The following is a 17791-nucleotide window of genomic DNA, read 5'->3' on the forward strand; positions in this document are numbered from 1 at the left end:
GTAAATTCAGACTGCAATAAGTAAGCTGCTTCACGTAGACAGCCATGAACTTCTCGACGAGAAGGATTTTTTTCAGAGGAAGAGGTTCTTAGAGACTAAGAAGAGAGAGAATGCCCATGAGGGTGGGCTTTGAGGTGGGGTAGGACCATGCAGGAGAATTTTATAGGTCCCAATATTTCTAAACCTGCAGTGCATAAAATTATGCCTATAATTCCTGAAGTTACATCTTTATTCAAGGGTTTTTAAAGTATATTCATTATGTTTTCTTATCAGCAGTCTTTGGGCTTTTGCAACATTTTTTACATAAGTGGGCTTTTCATGTTAAGTTACTGATTTTGTAGTAATTAGTGACGAACTTCACCCCATATGAAAGCATCCATGTGCAATTAACTTTGGTGGTATATAGAGTCAGACTAAAGTGGAACAATTAATTTGATGCATTTGTTTATTGTGGATGTACTATTTTCAGAAATGTTGAGCAAGGACCTGAGCACTCATTTATAGATTTTTGGAGTTAACCTGTTTATGGCTGGTGATGGCTCACCTGGCAGTAATCATGTCCAAGATCTATTGCTTATGATCTTCGTTAGAGAAACCATGTGATCATGTCATTGTGACAGCAGTGCAACTTTGAATAAGATGTAGTTCTTAGGAATAGATTGCCAAGTATCCTTGTAAAAGTATTGGTAGAACAGCTTCAAAGTTTTAAGTCTATTGAAGGGTCATGTTGTAGGCTTGGTGTGAGAAAGTTAGTCTCATTTTCTTAATTGGATTGTCAAATAGAAGCCACTTCTTCATTAAGGCTAAAATCTCAAAAAAACTTATAGTCTAACAGTTCTTTCAACCAGTGCCAGATATATTGTTGTTGATACATGCCGGTTAGCTTAACATCCGTAATAGGGAATATGTAGTAAAACTTATTGAAGAGGTTAGTTTAGAGCACTTGGTAATTGGGTAATCAACGTGGTTTTAAGAAATTGCAATCATGTTTGATCAGTCTATTGCAGTCCTTTGAAAAGATGGCTCTTGCTGTGGGTAAATGGAAACTGTTGGATATACTGTACTTGTTTCCAAAAGGTATTTGATAATGTATTACATTATGGAAAACAAAAGCTTATATGCAAAAGCTAGCATATTGGAATGGTTAAAAACATGAGCGGCACAATGGCTCGGTGGTTAGCACCGCTACTCGCAGCGTCAGGGACCTAGGTTCAATTTCAGCCTTAGGCGCCCGTCTGTGTGGAGTTTGCACATTCTCCCCGAATCTGAATGGGTTTCCTCCGGGTGCTCCGGTTTCCTCCCATAGTCTAAAGATGTGCAGGTCAGGTTAATTGGCCATGCTAAATTGCCCATAGTGGTAGGTGCATTAGTAGGGAGTAGGGGAATGGGTCTGGGTGGGTTACTCTTCGGAGAGTTGATGTGGACTTGTTGGGCCAGATGGCCTGCTTCACACTGTAGGGAATCTAATTTAAATCTAAAAGATTAGCTGGCTAAGAGGAAGTAGTATAGGTATAAATGGATCTTTTACAGGTTGGCTTGAGGTAAGAATTGTTATGTCACAAGGATTGGTGTTGGGATCTCGACTGTTTACAATTTCTATAAATGATGGATGAAACAATGGAAGAAATGGTTGATCTATTGCTGATAGTGCAAAAATAAGCAGGAAAGTAAGCTGTGAAGCAGACAAAAGGAGGTGACAAAAGGCTGTACAATATGTTAAGTTACAAGGCAAAGATGCAGTAGGGCGGCACGGTGGCAGTGGTTAGCACTGCTGCCTCACAGTGCCAGAAACACGGGTTCAATTCCCGCCTCAGGCAACTGTCTGTGTGGAGTTTGCAGATTCTCCCCGTGTCTGCGTGGGTTTCCTCTGGATGCTCCAGTTTCCTCCCACAGTCCAAAAAATGTGCACGTTAGGTGAATTGGCCATGCTAAGTTGCCCATAGTGTTAGGTGAAGGGTAAAAGTCGGGGAATGGGTCTGGGTGGGTTGCTCTTCGGAGGGTCGGTGTGGACATGTTGGGCCGAAGGGCCTATTTCCACATGTAAGTAATTTAATCTAATATAATTAATCAAATCTAATCTAATCTCATCTAATTAAATGAAATATAATATGGGAAAATGTGAAATTGCCTATTTTGTCAGGAAAGGTAAAAGAGAAGCGTTTTATCTCAATGAGAAATTGCAGAGCACTGAGTTGCAAACAACTCCGTGTCCTAGTGCATGAATCTCAAAAGGTTAGTACGTGGGTACATGAAGTATGAGGAATACAAATAGAATTTTATCCTTTATTGTGAAGGGAATGGAATACAAAAGTAGTCGAGTGTGTGGTGCCAGAAAAGCACAGCTGGTCAGGCAGCATCAGAGAAGCTGACGTTTCAAGCATAAGCCCTTCATCAGGAATGAGGCTTGTGGCCAGGGGGGCTGAGAGATAAAAGGGTAGGAAGTGAGGCTGGGGGGAAGGTAGCTGAGAGTGCGATAGGTGGGTAAAGCTGATAGGTCAGAGAGGAGGATGGAGCAAGTGGGTGATAAGGATGATGGACTGGTCAAGAGGGCAGTGCCGAGGTGGAAGGTTGGATCCGGGATAAGGTTCGGGGAGGGGAAATGAGGAAACTGGTGAAATCCACGTTGATCCTGTGTGGTTGGAGGGTCTCAAGGTGGAAGATGAGACATTCGTCCTCCAGGCGTGGAAAGGGTTTGGTGATGGAGGACGCCCAAGACCTGCATGTCCTTGGGGTTGTGGGAGGGGAAGTTAGTGTTTGACCACGAGGTGGTGGGGTTGCTTCATGCGTGTGTCCTGAAGATGTTCTCTGAAGGGTTCTGCAAGTAGGTATCCTGTCTGCCCAATCTAGAAGAGACAGCAACTGATAAAGTAAATGACATGTGTGGGAGTGCAAGTAAATCTCTGATGGATGTAGAAAGCTCCTTTGGGGTCTTGGATGGAGGTGAGGGGAGAGGTGTGGGCGCAGGTTTTGCAATTCTTGTGGTAGCAGGGGAGGGTGGGTTCGTGGGGGGCGTGGACCTGACAGAATCGAGGAGGGAATAGTCTTCATGGAATACAAAAGTAGGCTATTCATTTATGCTAGGCACTGATGAGTCTGTGTATTTGAAGAATTTGTGCACTGTATTGATTACTTTATTTAAGCAAGAGTGTAAATGAGTTGGTAAAGGTTAGTGGACTATTATCTGAAAATGTAGGGTTGACTTCTGCGGAAAGATTTGACAGGTTAGACTTATATCTACTAGAATTTTGAAGAAGTAAAAAATGACTTGATCTAAACATATATGATCCTGATAGTTATTGAGAGCGAAGATGTGGAAAGGATTCTTCTACTTGTGGGAGAATTTAGAACTAGAATTCACTTTAAAAATTAGTAGTCACCCATTTAAAATGAAGATATGAAGAAATTTTATCTTAAAGCATCATGAGTTGCTGGCACTCTCCTCTTGAAAATTGGATGTAGTGTCCTAGAATACTTCTGGTTTAGAAATAGATAGGTAGATTCTTGTTAGGCAAGGGATGAAAGATTATTAGATGTAGGTGAGAATGTGGATTTCAGACTACACTCAGATCAGCCATGGTCATATTGAATGACGAGCAGGCCTGAAAGTCTGAATGGCATACTTCTGTTAGAGTGTGTTCATACATTTCTTCTGAGTGTGCCGTGCTTAATGCCTTTTTTAAAACTGAAAATGCAACAATTTAAAAAGTTATGCCAGTTTATGTGACTCATAATTAGATTGAATGTTTCAGAATAAAGTAGTTGGCTGGATGGCTGGTTATCAACACTGTGATGCCAGCATCGTAGGTTCCATCCCTGCACCCTGAAGTTACCATGAAAGACTGTCCTTCTCAACCTCTCCCCTTGCTTGACGTATGGTGACCCTCTGGATAAACCACTAACAGATGTGCCTCTCTAATGAGGGAGCAGCAGTATAATCTGGCAAGACTATGTCGACTTTTTTTTTGATTTTTTTTAAGATTACTTACAGTGTGGAAACAGGCCCTTCGGCCCAACAAGTCCACACCAACCCGCCGAAGCGCAACCCATCCATACCCCTATATTTACCCCTTCACCTAACACTACGGGCAACTTAGCATGGCCAATTCATCTGACCTGCACACCTTTGGACTGAGAGAGGAAACCGGAGCACCCGGAGGAAACCCACGCAGACACTGGGAGAATGTGCAAACTCCACACAATCAGTCACCTGAGGCGGGAATTGAACCCAGGTCTCTGGCGCTGTGAGGCAGCAGTGCTAACCACTGCGCCACCGTGCCGCCCACTTCTTTGTGTTTTACTCAAATGTGGGGTAGAAAAGTCAACTAAAATCTGTAAAGTAGGATTGCTTTATACAGAATGCAAAGAGAATTACAAGGTGTACCTCTAATGCCAAGGCAATTATGTTTTTCAAATTTTACCTTTCTTGACTTTCTTCACTGCTCATTTCCCCCTCAAATGGAATTTATAAACTCGTGTAGAAGTTGAAATTTTGAGACCATGTTTTAGGCAAAGAAATTAGTGGGTTAACTTTTGCATAGTAAATTGGAAAAGTCATTGGTCAAGCAACAGGAACATCTGACCTGCACACTCCTAAATTGAGTGAGTAGAAACCTTTGAAATATTTGTTGCTTCTAATCATAGTTCCAGGGCTTAATCCTTTTTTCATTAAGCAGATAGCTAATACATCAGTTTTTTTTTTAACTTAAACTTTGAACTGCATGTGGAACTCCAAGTCTTTCAGATAGAGTAAGCACTCCATTAAATAAAACTGATCCACATTTTCTGTGCTGATCGAGTGTTAATGACAGTAATGACCCATGGTGCTCTCATCAAAGTGCTGGAGGGGCATTGAATTCTTCTGCTTAAAGAAGTTTCCTCTGAGCCCCATAGCTGGAGAGAGGAAGCCATGGCATTGGTTAGACCTGTAGTTTCACTGCTGCTTGAGTGGTCACAGGAAGGAAAAGAACGGCTGCACCATTGGTTCTGATTGCATTTCATGGAGTTTGTGTTCATAAGTACTGCCTTATTTGATAATGAATTAAAGCATGTCTCAAATAAATAAATTTTTTTTGGCCAAAGAATGGGTTAAAAACTGTTGTTAATGGTGGATTAAAATTCATAAATTGAGGGAAATTTAGAATTGAAAGAGATTTCAGAGGATTGTAGATCTTGAGCTTATGTAGAAGAACAAGACCACTGAAGAATCTTGAAAACAAGGATATAAATTGATGCGTTGTCATTCTGCATCCAAATGGATGCTGAGTGAATGCAACTTAGTGAAATCAGGAGCATAACACAGTGATGGCATCTTTTAGAAGAATGAGAGCATGCATTGAATATGTGAAATTAAATATTTGGGAATATTGTCCATGAAGTTTTAGTTGCATACACCATGTATTGGCATTTTTACAAACCAAACTATCGCATTCTTTTTCAGCAAGCACTTATGATGACCATTGTAAACTTGGCTCAAAACTTTGTAGGAAGTAACAATATAAGTTTGTTGCAGCCGATTGGCCAGTTTGGTACCAGACTACATGGTGGCAAAGATGCTGCTAGTCCTCGATATATTTTCACTATGTTAAGGTGAGTGGAGAAAACTATTTAGCGATAGTTTAGAAATATAAATATTGACATGTAAGAGACAGATTAGTGTTGCACCATTACATTTCTCCTTAAGCTCTTATAGCACCGACCAGTCTTTTCGCTATAATACTGGCTGATCTGTGTTATTCTAGAATTCAAAGTATTCTGTTTTATTTTTATGTTGCAATTTACTAACTTGTTGCTTTTACACTTCTTTAATATTGTCTTTTATCTATTTTTAAAACAGTTGTACTTTTAAAATGTTTCTGTAACTCTGATTGAAGTTTTGAAAAAATATTTTTACAGTGTGAATATGCCGTTAATTTACGATATAGTGGTTAATTTTTCTGACTAATCATTTGAATTCTTTTAATTTTGTTACATTTATTGCACTTGTTTTTAGTCCATTGGCACGTTTGCTTTCCCCTCAAATGGATGACAATTTGTTGAAGTTCCTTTATGATGACAATCAGCGTGTCGAACCAGAGTGGTACTGCCCCATAATTCCTATGGTTCTTGTTAATGGAGCTGAAGGTATTGGTACAGGATGGGCTTGTAGAATTCCTAATTATGACGCCAGGGAGCTAGTCAACAATGTTAGGCGGATGCTTGATGGCCTCGATCCCCTACCTATGGTAAATTATACTGGATATTTGTGAATATTTTTAAAAATTATTTTCTTGTATTTTAAGAAATTAATGTGTTTCTTATATGTGTAAAACGTGTGTTTTACATAACATTCAACGAGTGCAACGTTTTGTTCAAGGAAGTGTTTCAGGTAACCAAAGGACAAATTGCATGTCGTGGGTAAAATTGTTCGACACTAGTATCATTGTGTGCTGAGCAGGCATTATATTTTACACCACATCTCTCTTCATCTCGATTGACTTCCACAGAAATATGGAAGTCTTAGTATCTTAATTTTTTTTGTCCAAAAGCAACTGTGAGGTAAAAGGCCTTTTCACACAGTGAGTGTTTCGTCTCTTGAACGCCTTGTCTGGAAGTGTGCTGAAGACTGATTCAGTTGATACATTCAAGAGGGTATTGGATAATTACTTAAATAGAAGCAATGTATGGGATTGTGGGGAAGAGAGAAGAGATTAGCACCAAATTGAAATGCTAAGAGATGCCAAGCAGGCATGATGGGTTGAATGGCCTCTTTCTGCACTGTAACTTTTGTGATTCTGTGGCAGCTGATGTTACAGCTTCTTATTTCTGACAACCTAGCTAATTCTTTTCATAACCAAGACCTTAACCAAGATCTACTTTACCTTTAAGACTGAAGTTTTAATGCATTGTTTTCTGTAATTGAAAATCAAGTGTCTAATTAAAATCAAGTGCCACTTGTGGAGCTGTGGCATCACACTGAAGTTATGTTATGGTTATGTCCTGTTCCAGAGACTTAAGCAAGCAATCTAAACAAATATTTCAATATTATAAAATTGTTCACAAAATACTGCAGGCGACAGTGATTTGAAATAAAGACAGTATGTGAAAGGGAAACATGTCAAGCCTGACAATGTCTATGGAAGATTTTGGAAGAAGTCATTTGGACTTGAAACCTTCTCTTTCTCTTTCCACATGTGATACCACAGCTGCAGAGTTACCCTATTGCTTTCTTTTTTTACTTGGAATACTTTACTGCATGTGATGCCATTGTTGGGATGAGATATTAAACAGAGGCCTCATCTGCCAACTCAAGTTAACCTAAAACATCCTAAGTACTTATCCTGGAGGAACAGGCAGTTCACCTTGTGTCCTGGAAATCTCCCTTAATGACTGTCAATAAAATTGATTATTGCAGATTGAATTTCATGTGGAAATTAGCTTGTTTATATTTTTTGCTTTCTAACAGTATCAACACTCACACAACACCAGGTTATAGTCCAACAGGTGTTGTGATTTTTAACTCTGTACACCCCAGTCCAACACCGGCATCTCCAAATAGTGTCAACACTGGTTGTGAAGTATTTTGGGGTGTCTTAAAATTGTGTTAGGCACAAATTATTTCCCAGTTTGTTCGTTTATTAATCTTTTATTATACCGAAATTGTCTCTCGTAAATCAAATGTTAAGCTCCTGAAGTATTTAAATGTATTGAGATCTTATTTGTGTGACACTATTAATTTGAGAGAAAAATAGCTTTTTTATTCATGACATCAACATATTGTTCTTGTATACTTTTAGCATTCATTTATTAATGCTTATGATGTGCTAAATCTTGTTGACTTAGAAAACAAAATTGCACTGTCTTCACTAATCTTGCAAAGGCCAGATGTGAGCTACAGAGTTAAATTTCATTTTTGTTTTTTTTGAATCTCTAGCTTCCAAGCTACAAGAACTTTAAAGGAACAATTCATGAAGTGGGGCAAAATCAATATGTTGTCAGTGGTGAAATCTTGGTTTTGGATCGAAATACAATAGAAATTACAGAACTGCCAGTTAGGACCTGGACACAGGTAGAGCACAACTTTGAATTGAGTATTAATTTGGAAACCATTCCATGAAGTCAGTAGCTTCACATGACAATATGGGTGTATTGATGCTACTGTTATTTCTCTTAGAGAATATAGATAGCTACTCATCTATATGGTTCAGTTGAAGTAATGGTTCAGTTGAACATACCGTAAAGCTGTGGGTGATCACCTTAGTGGGTTGAACTGTTAGTTTCACAATATATGAGATTAATTAATTAAAAATTTTCTTTAATTTCCTTTATATGTGCCTGGTAAATTAACTGGCCAGGGTCCTTGAACATGCCTTCATGACAGAACTCCAAGTCTGTACGTTAATCTATTAGCAATAATTCAGAAATGTTTCAGAGTATCATAAAATGTATTTGCAGTTGTGGATAAGGATATCAGTGCTTCCATATTTATTCAGCTGTGTAATTCTTAACTCCTGGTAAAAAGCAGTTGATTAAAATTAGCTTACATTTCTGACTGAAAATGTGTCCCTACTAGCTAAAAATATGTCTTGTGCCTACTTAGTGTAACTAGCTTTTTTGAAAAGATGTTCCTTTTTATATTTTGATGAATACTTAGCCTTTATTTCTATATAGGCATACAAAGAACAAGTCCTTGAGCCAATGCTTAATGGGACAGAAAAGACACCAGCTTTGATAAATGACTACAAAGAATATCATACTGATGCTTCAGTAAAGTTTGTTGTAAAAATGTCAGAAGAGAAACTTGCACAAGCAGAAGCTGCTGGCTTACATAAGGTGTTCAAACTACAAACGACACTCACTTGCAACTCAATGGTAGTATTCTTTCTTAAACTTTACATAGATGTTACATATTTTTAAATGCTAGATGCATTTTTTAAAATGTTCAAATGGCAATAACATTATGATAATTGCAGGTACTATTTGATCATATGGGTTGCTTGAAGAAGTACGAAACTGTGCATGACATCTTGAAGGAGTTCTTTGATCTGAGGTTGCATTATTACGGTCTCAGGAAAGAGTGGTTGTCAGGAATGTTTGGAGCAGAGTCTGCAAAGCTGAACAACCAAGCTCGCTTCATTCTAGAGAAAATACAAGGAAAGATTACAATTGGTAAGGATTTTTTAAAAAAGAACAAAATGTCAATAGATTGTCAATGGACTGAATTTTGTGCAGTAGTAGGTGGTTGTGTCTTGGTTGACTGTTGCATTTCTGGCCAATGGGTACTGCTAGTTGGAGCAATGCATTCATACGTAGATCATTAGAATGTTGCATTTAACCTTGCATGCAAAGCAAACTATAGTTGAATGTATGTAAGGTCATCACAGCCAGAGGAACATGTTGGAGAAGGGTTTCTAGGACATTTGGAGTAAGCTTAACTTTTTTTTAATGTTGCTATAAACCTCCTTCCCCAAAAGTAGTAATTCTATTTAATGTTCACACAGGCAGCACCAAACCATTTGTAAGCAGCAGATTTTAGGTAGTGACTTTTGCAGTCACTATGTCTCTCCCTTGACACTTCATATTAAACAAACTATGTATGTGGAAAGGCAGCCTTTGCATTGATGGCATGACATCAGGGGTATAGCTGAGTAACTGCTGGTGGATCAGTGTTCACAATTAATGGGATATCCATCTCCTGCATTGTAGAAATACTTTATTGGCAAGTAAAATCATGCTCGCTTATTTGAGCACATTTTTAATTTACACTATCTTAGCTATATGTTCATTAGAGTTTTACATGAATCTGTCAATCAAGGTCATGAAAGAAGAGGGTGCTTCCAATCTGTCTTTTTAAAAATGTATTTTTCTGTGTGATGTGACCAATGCCTGTATTTGTCACTCATTCCTATCGGTTCTTGAATTAAGTGGCTTGCTAGTCCATTTCAGAGTGCATTTAAGAATCAACCAAATTGTTACAGGTGTAGAAACAAATGTAAAACCATGCAAGGATACCAGATTTCCTCCCCAACAACACTAATGAACCAGATACATTTTTTTTGGTAAGAATTGACAGTTTTATGGTCACTATTATTTAAAGCCCTCCTTGTTAACACCCAGGGAATGTACCATTTTGGGAAAACTGTTCTACAGACTAGTGAGGTTACAGCCTCATATAGTTGTACTCACCCACTGATGATGCCCCGGACCAACACTATTATCATTCCTGGGTATGTCTAATCTAATTTGCAGGAAAGGCCAAAAGAATTGAGGCACAGTGGTATACAATCCTGAGCAGTTGCCTGAGTCCACAGCGTTGACTCTGAAGCCCATTCACTACTTCTGAAATTCTGAAGCATTGTTACCCAATCACTGTCTCCTCCTCCTCCTCCTCCTCCTCCTCCTCCTCCTCCTCCTCCTCCTCCTCCTCAATCAAGCACCCTACATCCACTTATCAAATAACCGATTAGCCGACAGTCCATTCAGACGACCGCTGCACTCAGGATTACTGTCTTATTTGCTATTTGTTCAATCCTACATGCATCCAGCAACAAAAAGGATCTTCGTCAAAGCCAAACCCATGTACCGGTCGGAGTGCTGTATTCTGAAGTCTTTATGTCCAGACACCTGGAAGTTATTATGAAGGGCTAAGTATGGATTCAGCTTAATGTTTACTGAGAGGCTTGAATTGGTTAAGTAATTAAACGTAAGTAAGTCAGAGCTCTAACATTAAGGGACTTTTACAGAGGGTTCCAGTCACTGGAACAATTGCCCATCAGTTCCCCTCAGAATAAGCTGTGTCAGGATTTCCTTATTGTTCCAATCCACAACTCAAGTTTACACAGGTACAGTGACTATCTGGCTGTTGGCATATCTGGGTCATTATATATGATCAGTTATGATTGTCAATTATAACTAGGTAGATTGCTGAACAATATTTCCAGTTTCTGAAGGTGTTAAAATGTTTATATAGCTTGTAGAAAAATGTAAACTGAATTATCTGGGACAAGTCCCCAAACTTGGTGAGAGGCATTAGCAAGACAAGAATATTTGGGTTTTGGAAACAATGGATTGTGGTGGGGACATGGGATGAATGTTCACTGTAGTGCACTAACAGGTAATATCTGCTCCAAGAATTCTCTCAATGAGGTTGTAGAATTTCCTACAAGAAGATTGTCCAACTTTGCATTCTTTTTAATTCTCTCTTCCTCCACAGTTTGATCTTGCAGATATTTTCAGTACACATCAGGAGAGCATGTGTTTCACAGTTGTAAGAAAAGTTATTACCTCATTATACAGTGTAGTAAAATACCTTTTTTGGAATTCCTCACTTGCACCAAAAATGACTAAACTCTAACAAGGCATTAGCATTGTCACCTGACTCTCACCTACTGTTTGCTCCCAAAGCAAATCTTTTGACTTTGCTTTTAAAAAAAAAGTTAAAAATTTGTGTGCCCCATGTTCTTCAATTCTTTGCATAATATACTTGTTATTTTCACTCTGCATTGAATTCGTAAAGAACCTTTGGTGAGAATATTAAATGGGAATTGTTAAATAGCCATTCTTGTAAAATATTGCCATTGTCTCCAAAGTTAATTTGCTCACAGTGCTTCTCACATTTGGAAGAGTTGGTTTATTTTACCTTATTTGGATTGTTTTCTTAGTTACTAATTTACTTCTCAATTCTAAATGATGCCGTATCTACACACAGGGAACCTTCGATATTTGCACGACCCATTTCGAAGCAATTTACCTATTCATTATTCCTTTTTCTACCTGCAAAGAACCTGATGCAAGATCCACTATATTTTCATCTACAGAAAAGTGTTGACCATGCAATCAAGTTAGGTTCCAGCTTAGAGAGTAGAGGTTCAGTTTTACTTCGTGAAATTGCTCAGTGCTACCTTAGATCTACTCCTACCTCACTGTTTGTATTTCTAAGTAAATGTGATAAGACAGGAGCATACTGTCTGGCTTTTTAGTTAGATTTGATCAGGTTTTGCTATTAAAAACCCAAACATGTAAAACAGATGATGTGATAAAACTGTTGAAGTATTTTAAGTTCCCATTTATACATTAGTTATGAAGTAACATTAGTTTGAAAAAAGTACTGTTTCTTATAAAGAGGACCCATGTGTGAGTTGTGAATCTCCAAATAAGTTACAGCAAAAACGTTTGAGAACCTCTTGGATATCTCCTCTGATATAATTTTTAAAGATCCTGTTTTAATTGTCACATATGAAAAACTTGAGTGTTTAAATTTTGCTTATATTTTGTATGTTCTAACCTGAACTATAGTTTTCTTATTCAGCTAATTTGAAACTAAACTATATAATGTTGCTTCATTATTTAAGATAGACTTGTTTGCCTCAATGCTGAAATAGTCCCCGTGTGACCTCTAATATTGAGAATAATACTCAAAAATATGTAAAACCAAAATAGAGTTAATTGTTACAAAATGTAGTTGTAATGATGTAAGATTAATGTGTGGATTTTGCTTTAGTATTGAAAAATTCATTGGCGTTCATTGTCATAATGCCTCTAAAATTAATAGCAACCTCTGAAGTCTGCACGTGAGCCATTGGACATGGAAATCCAGACGTTGCAGCCAGTGATTCTCTGTTTCCCCACAAGATGCACTGTTATCATCTCCCTAAACTACAGGTTTCCCTCAAAGTCTCTCACCATCTTGACTTGAATGGTATTGTTGATATTTTACCTAAAGTCTGAGAACTCCTCCTCTAACATCATGAGCAATTCAAGATAGCTCACCAGTAGCTTCTCAATACAAGTTAGGTAAATGCTGGCCTTGCTTGTGACAGTCACATCTCATGAATCATTTTAAAATCAAGTAGAAATAAATTAAGTGATGAGCATATACCATTTTTTATAATGTTGACCTTGCTGTATTTGATGTGGCGATGAGCTGCTGACCCCATATTACCACGATCCTGTATGGCAACCTATTTGTGCCTCCGTAACATTGCTTGATTTGTCCCTGTCTCAGCTCAGCTGTCAATTAAATTCTAATCCATGTCTTTGTTACCTCCACAATCAACAATTCTAATACACTTGTGGGTGGATGCCTACTTTCTACCTCTGTAAAATTGACATAACACATCTCTGTTGCCTGTGTCCTAATTTGTGATCAGGTGGGCCCACTTGTTATCGTTTAGTGCCCAGTTGATATTCGTATTTGATGAGCCAGATTCCATCCAGGAATCTGGCTGAAAAGATCATAATCCTTAAAGTTTTGTGATCAAAGTGATGTTTTATTGAAATATAAACACATGATGTTGCAATGTGTTTTAACAAAGCAAAACTAATGTTTACAAACAACAGAAATGAAAATGAATGAGAGAAGAAAAACACTACTTTGTTTTAATCGATTCAAAGATTTTTAAACAGATTAGAAATCACCCAAGCAAACTTTATAGTTTGAACAGAAAGAACAGCTTTGTGTAGGAAACAGCACTCAGTAATACATGCTAGAAAATTGTTACAATTCTAAGAACATCCATTGCTGGACTTATAGCAAGATCCCCTCATTTCCATATGAGGGAAAAAAACTTTAATTTATCTGCTGGAACTGCAGACATCTTAATTCTGGAACATAATTAGTAATACTTAAGTCTCCTTCCAGTGCTGTGCCATCCCTGAAGCAACTTAATGCCATTCCTCCTTTTTCTGGAAAAAAAATCATCTAGCACTCTACTACTTTTGCACTGACTGACAACACTGCAGTATGGGATTTATAATCATCTTTTATTTTCAAATCATTTCATTACTTTGAATTCTTTTTCTTAGGAATACTGCGTAAGACATTTAATGAGTTCTCAGTACTTTCAAGCTTGATATGTGCTTTTCTCTTGAATCACTTCCCAGCACAGACTAAAAATTAGTCTGCAAAGTTCTTCCCTCCAGCTAATTGGGTAGTTCCTGATGAATTGTGGGTAATTTAATCATTTGGAATTATGGATATTGTTTTTAATGTCAATTCTTAACACCAAAAACACATGCAAAGCTATATGGTTTTTCTTAGCATTTCAAGAACCTAAACTTGCAGTAAATGGTTTTATGCATGTATATGTTATAAATGTCAGTTTCATTGCACTTGTAGCATGTTTGGTTCCCATATCAGCCCTGAACGCACTGACTTGCATTGATTACTGATTAAGCAGAGTCTTGAATTTGAATTTCTCATTTCTGTTTACAAATCCCTCCATGGCCTTGCCTCTTTTCATGACTAATTTCCTCCAGCAAAATCTAGAAGATACTTGTGCACCTCTATTATAGCCTCTTATGCATTCTTGATTATTTCTTCACCTTTGATAGCTATATCTTTTTGCTAAGCCCCAAGCTCTGGAATTCTCTTTGTTTCTCCTCTTCTGTTTACCTCGTTTTCCTCCTTATAGCAATTTTTGAAACTTGTTTAGTTAAGCTTATGGTCATCCGACTTAAGATATCTCTTTATGTGGCTAATCCTGCAAAACATTTACAGAAATGTTGTAATGTTAAAGGTGCTATACAAATTGAAGTTGGTATCAAAAAACCTTTGAAATGTTCACAACTTTTTAAATAGTTTAATAACTTTCATGATCATTGTTGAAATCTTTAGTGTTTGAAAATTGTATCTTTAATTTTATATTTCTGAAATGTCAAATTTCTCATTGATAAATCATTTAAAATGTATTTTAACTCATAAAATTCATATTTTAGGTTTTTTATTTCAATTTTTCTAATTATTTTGCTCATGAATTATAATTTGGATGAAAAATTGTGCTGTTTTTACTTCCTGGTTTGCTGTCCTGAGAATACCTCAGTGTGATTAGTCACTTTCTTTGGTGGTTGATATAATTATTGCTGGATTCCTGAAGTGGCTGGAGACTTTACAGCAGATTTAAAATGGTGTCTGGGATAGCAAAATCCACAAAGCAGCTACGTCCTTTGTCGGCAACTTTTTTTGATGGTGAATGTGAACTGGAAAGCAAATTCCAGGACCTTTTGATGCAAATATTTCAAGGTTTGGTTAATGTATGTAAAATTACCCTGGATTGGTCTGTACACGTTCAAGGTTAAGGATTTTCATTGTTGAAGTGTTAACATTTTGTCAAAAAATCTGTCTTGTCATCTTACATTCCAAAGTTACCACCAGCTGATGGATATTGGACACATTTATTTGATATTTGTATACTTTTTTGATATGACCTTTTTATAAATATTTTCTTAGAGAATAAATCAAAGAGGGATCTTTACCAAATGCTCATCCAACGGGGCTATGAATCTGATCCAATCAAAGCCTGGAAAGAAGCTCAAGAGAAGGTAAAATATTGGTTCCTTGAAAATATGCTAACCACCAAATTGTAAACATTGTTAAATTTTATGGTTTGACAATCAAACTGGTTGATAAACAAAATGTATCTGTCAAATGATTCAGACATCAATAAGGATTAGATGAAAACTTAATTAGTTTTGAGAGTGAATTTCATTTTAACTAACATTAGCAGAAATATTCAATTTTAACTGGTGAAAGTCAACATGATTTTGTAACATCAAATAATTTTAATTTCCAAGAAAAAGGCATTATTATTAGTAATTACTTTCTTGATGTTCTACGGAGACTGATCTTGGCTATGCTGTTGAGTAAGTACTGATCAAAATCTATTTTTCTGGGATTTGGAGGAGCAGATATTGGACTGGGGTGGACAAAATTAAAAATCACACACCACCAGGTTTTCATCCAACAGCTTTATTTGGAGTCACTAGTTTTTGAAGCACTGCTTCTTCATGAGGTCATGATTTGGAGATGCCGGTGTTGGACTGGGGTGTACAAAGTTAAAAGTCACACAACACCAGGTTATAGTCCAACAGGTTTAATTGGAAGCACACTAGCTTTCGGAGCGACGTTCCTTCATCAGGTGATTGTCTGATCACCTGATGAAAGAGCGTCGCTCTGAAAGCTAGTGTGCTTCCAAATAAACCTGTTGGACTATAACCTGGTGTTGTGTGACTTTTATCTTCATGAGGTGGTTGTGAAGCAAGACCCTAAGAGACAGAATTTATAGCAAAAGATTATATGCAGCTGAAATGATATAATGAACAGACCTAGATTATTAAGTCTTTCATTTTTTAGAATAGGTTTGTTGGTATCAGTTCTTTAATATGTAAATCCCAGAACTACTTTTAAGTCACATTCCCAAGATAACTTTTTTAACAGGTTTTATAACAAAAGGTGAGATCTCAGCTCAGACAATGCATTAATGGTGTGAGGTTAGAGTCTGTCTGTACCTCAGTCTTGAGTCAGATTGATTCTATTTCCATCACAGAATTTACAAAATATTACATGGATTGACTGCCCGCAGCTTCTGCACTTTTTGAACACGATAGAATGTATCTGCAAATATAAGTTCACCTCATAAACGTGTGAGAATGTGAGTGCACGTGAGTATGTCTGTGTTTGTGTGTGTGCATGCTTGATAAAATGTGTGCGAGTGTGTGAAGGGGTATAAGCCTGTGAGAGGATGCGTGCGTGTGTGTCTGTGTGAGAGAGAAAGGGAGAGTGTGTATAGTGCAGTGAGGTCACCTGTAGTGTGACATGAACCTAAAGCTCTCTTTGAGGTAAGAGTCAAGGGAATGGGTGGATACTCTAATTCAAAACTGCTGTAGTTAACACCTTGGCAGCTATGTCAGAAGCGTGAGATGCTGTCATTTGTCCATACTTTTGGCAACCACTGCTTTCTGCTGAAGGAAAGAAATAAAAGGCAGTCACCAGCAGGCTGAAATTTTTGTTTGGTTTGTATTGTGTTCCAATTAACCCTCATACATTTGTTGGGGTTGCACAGTGGCTCAGTGGTTAGCACAGCGCCAAGGACCCGGGTTTGATTCCAGCCTCAGGTGATTGTCTACGTAGAGTTTGCACATTGACCCAGTGTCTGTATGGGATTTCTCTGGGTGCTCTGGTTTCCTCCTACAATCCAAAGATGTGCAGGTTAGGTGAATTGGCCATGCTAAATTGCCCATAGTGTTCAGGGATGTGTAAGTTCAGAGTAAATATAAAGTAATAGGGTAGGATGGATTACTCTTCGAAGGGTTGGTATGGACATGTTGGGCCAAATGACCTGTTTTCCCACTAGGGATTCTATGAAGAGTACTATATGAGAAAGAACTTGGAGCAATTTCACTTTGATTCCTCCCTAGTCACAAGTATATGATACAAAGCTGTCGCTGTCCTCAGTATAATCACAGGTTGACACTTGTGTTAGAGAGCTACTTCAGAAAGTTGATCTTTAATGCCACTACAGTTAGAGATGCTATAACTAAATTATTTTGCCTATATTCTGGTATGGATTTTGCAGTGGCTAGAGCAGCAAAAAATTGCTGTGGTTTACCTCCTTTAAGTACCTGCAAATATAAGTTCACCCCATTAATGTGTGTGTGTGTGTGTGTGTGTGTGTGTGTGTGTGTGTGTATGCTTGATAAAGAGTGTGTGTGTATATAAGCCAGTGAGAGGATGCGTGTCTGTGTGTGAGAAAGAGGGAGAGTGTGTATGTCTGCAAAATAAATCAGGTGGCTAGCCAATTAATGTTCTGACCATCCAGTTATTTTCCACTTCAGACCCTCAATCTGCTTTCACTGTCTTAATATGCTGTACATGAGATGGCTGTTCTTTTTCCACCCAAGTTAGTGGGTGGCAGTGAAATGATTTGCCTCCTCCAGTGGTGTTCTCTTTGGTGGTACTCTCACCCTCCCGTGGCCACTTTTCCTCTCAGATGCCTAATTCCTCCTTGCTCTGGAAACCTGAGACTTGCCTACATCCAGC

General features: G+C 37.8%; 1 protein-coding gene across 2 annotated transcripts in view; it reads left to right on the forward strand.

Moving 5' to 3' along the window:
- Positions 1-17791, forward strand: part of top2b (DNA topoisomerase II beta) — a 157455-nt gene that overhangs the window by 86078 nt on the left and 53586 nt on the right. For both annotated transcript variants that reach the window (XM_072575240.1, XM_072575239.1), the window contains exons 20-25: positions 5438-5586; positions 5990-6221; positions 7910-8044; positions 8647-8847; positions 8949-9144; positions 15203-15294. In XM_072575240.1, coding sequence (XP_072431341.1) covers positions 5438-5586; positions 5990-6221; positions 7910-8044; positions 8647-8847; positions 8949-9144; positions 15203-15294 — 1005 coding nt within the window. The remainder of the gene's footprint in view (positions 1-5437; positions 5587-5989; positions 6222-7909; positions 8045-8646; positions 8848-8948; positions 9145-15202; positions 15295-17791) is intronic.

This window comes from Chiloscyllium punctatum, chromosome 8 (assembly GCF_047496795.1).
Source record: "Chiloscyllium punctatum isolate Juve2018m chromosome 8, sChiPun1.3, whole genome shotgun sequence".
NCBI classification, from domain to species: Eukaryota; Metazoa; Chordata; class Chondrichthyes; order Orectolobiformes; family Hemiscylliidae; genus Chiloscyllium; species Chiloscyllium punctatum.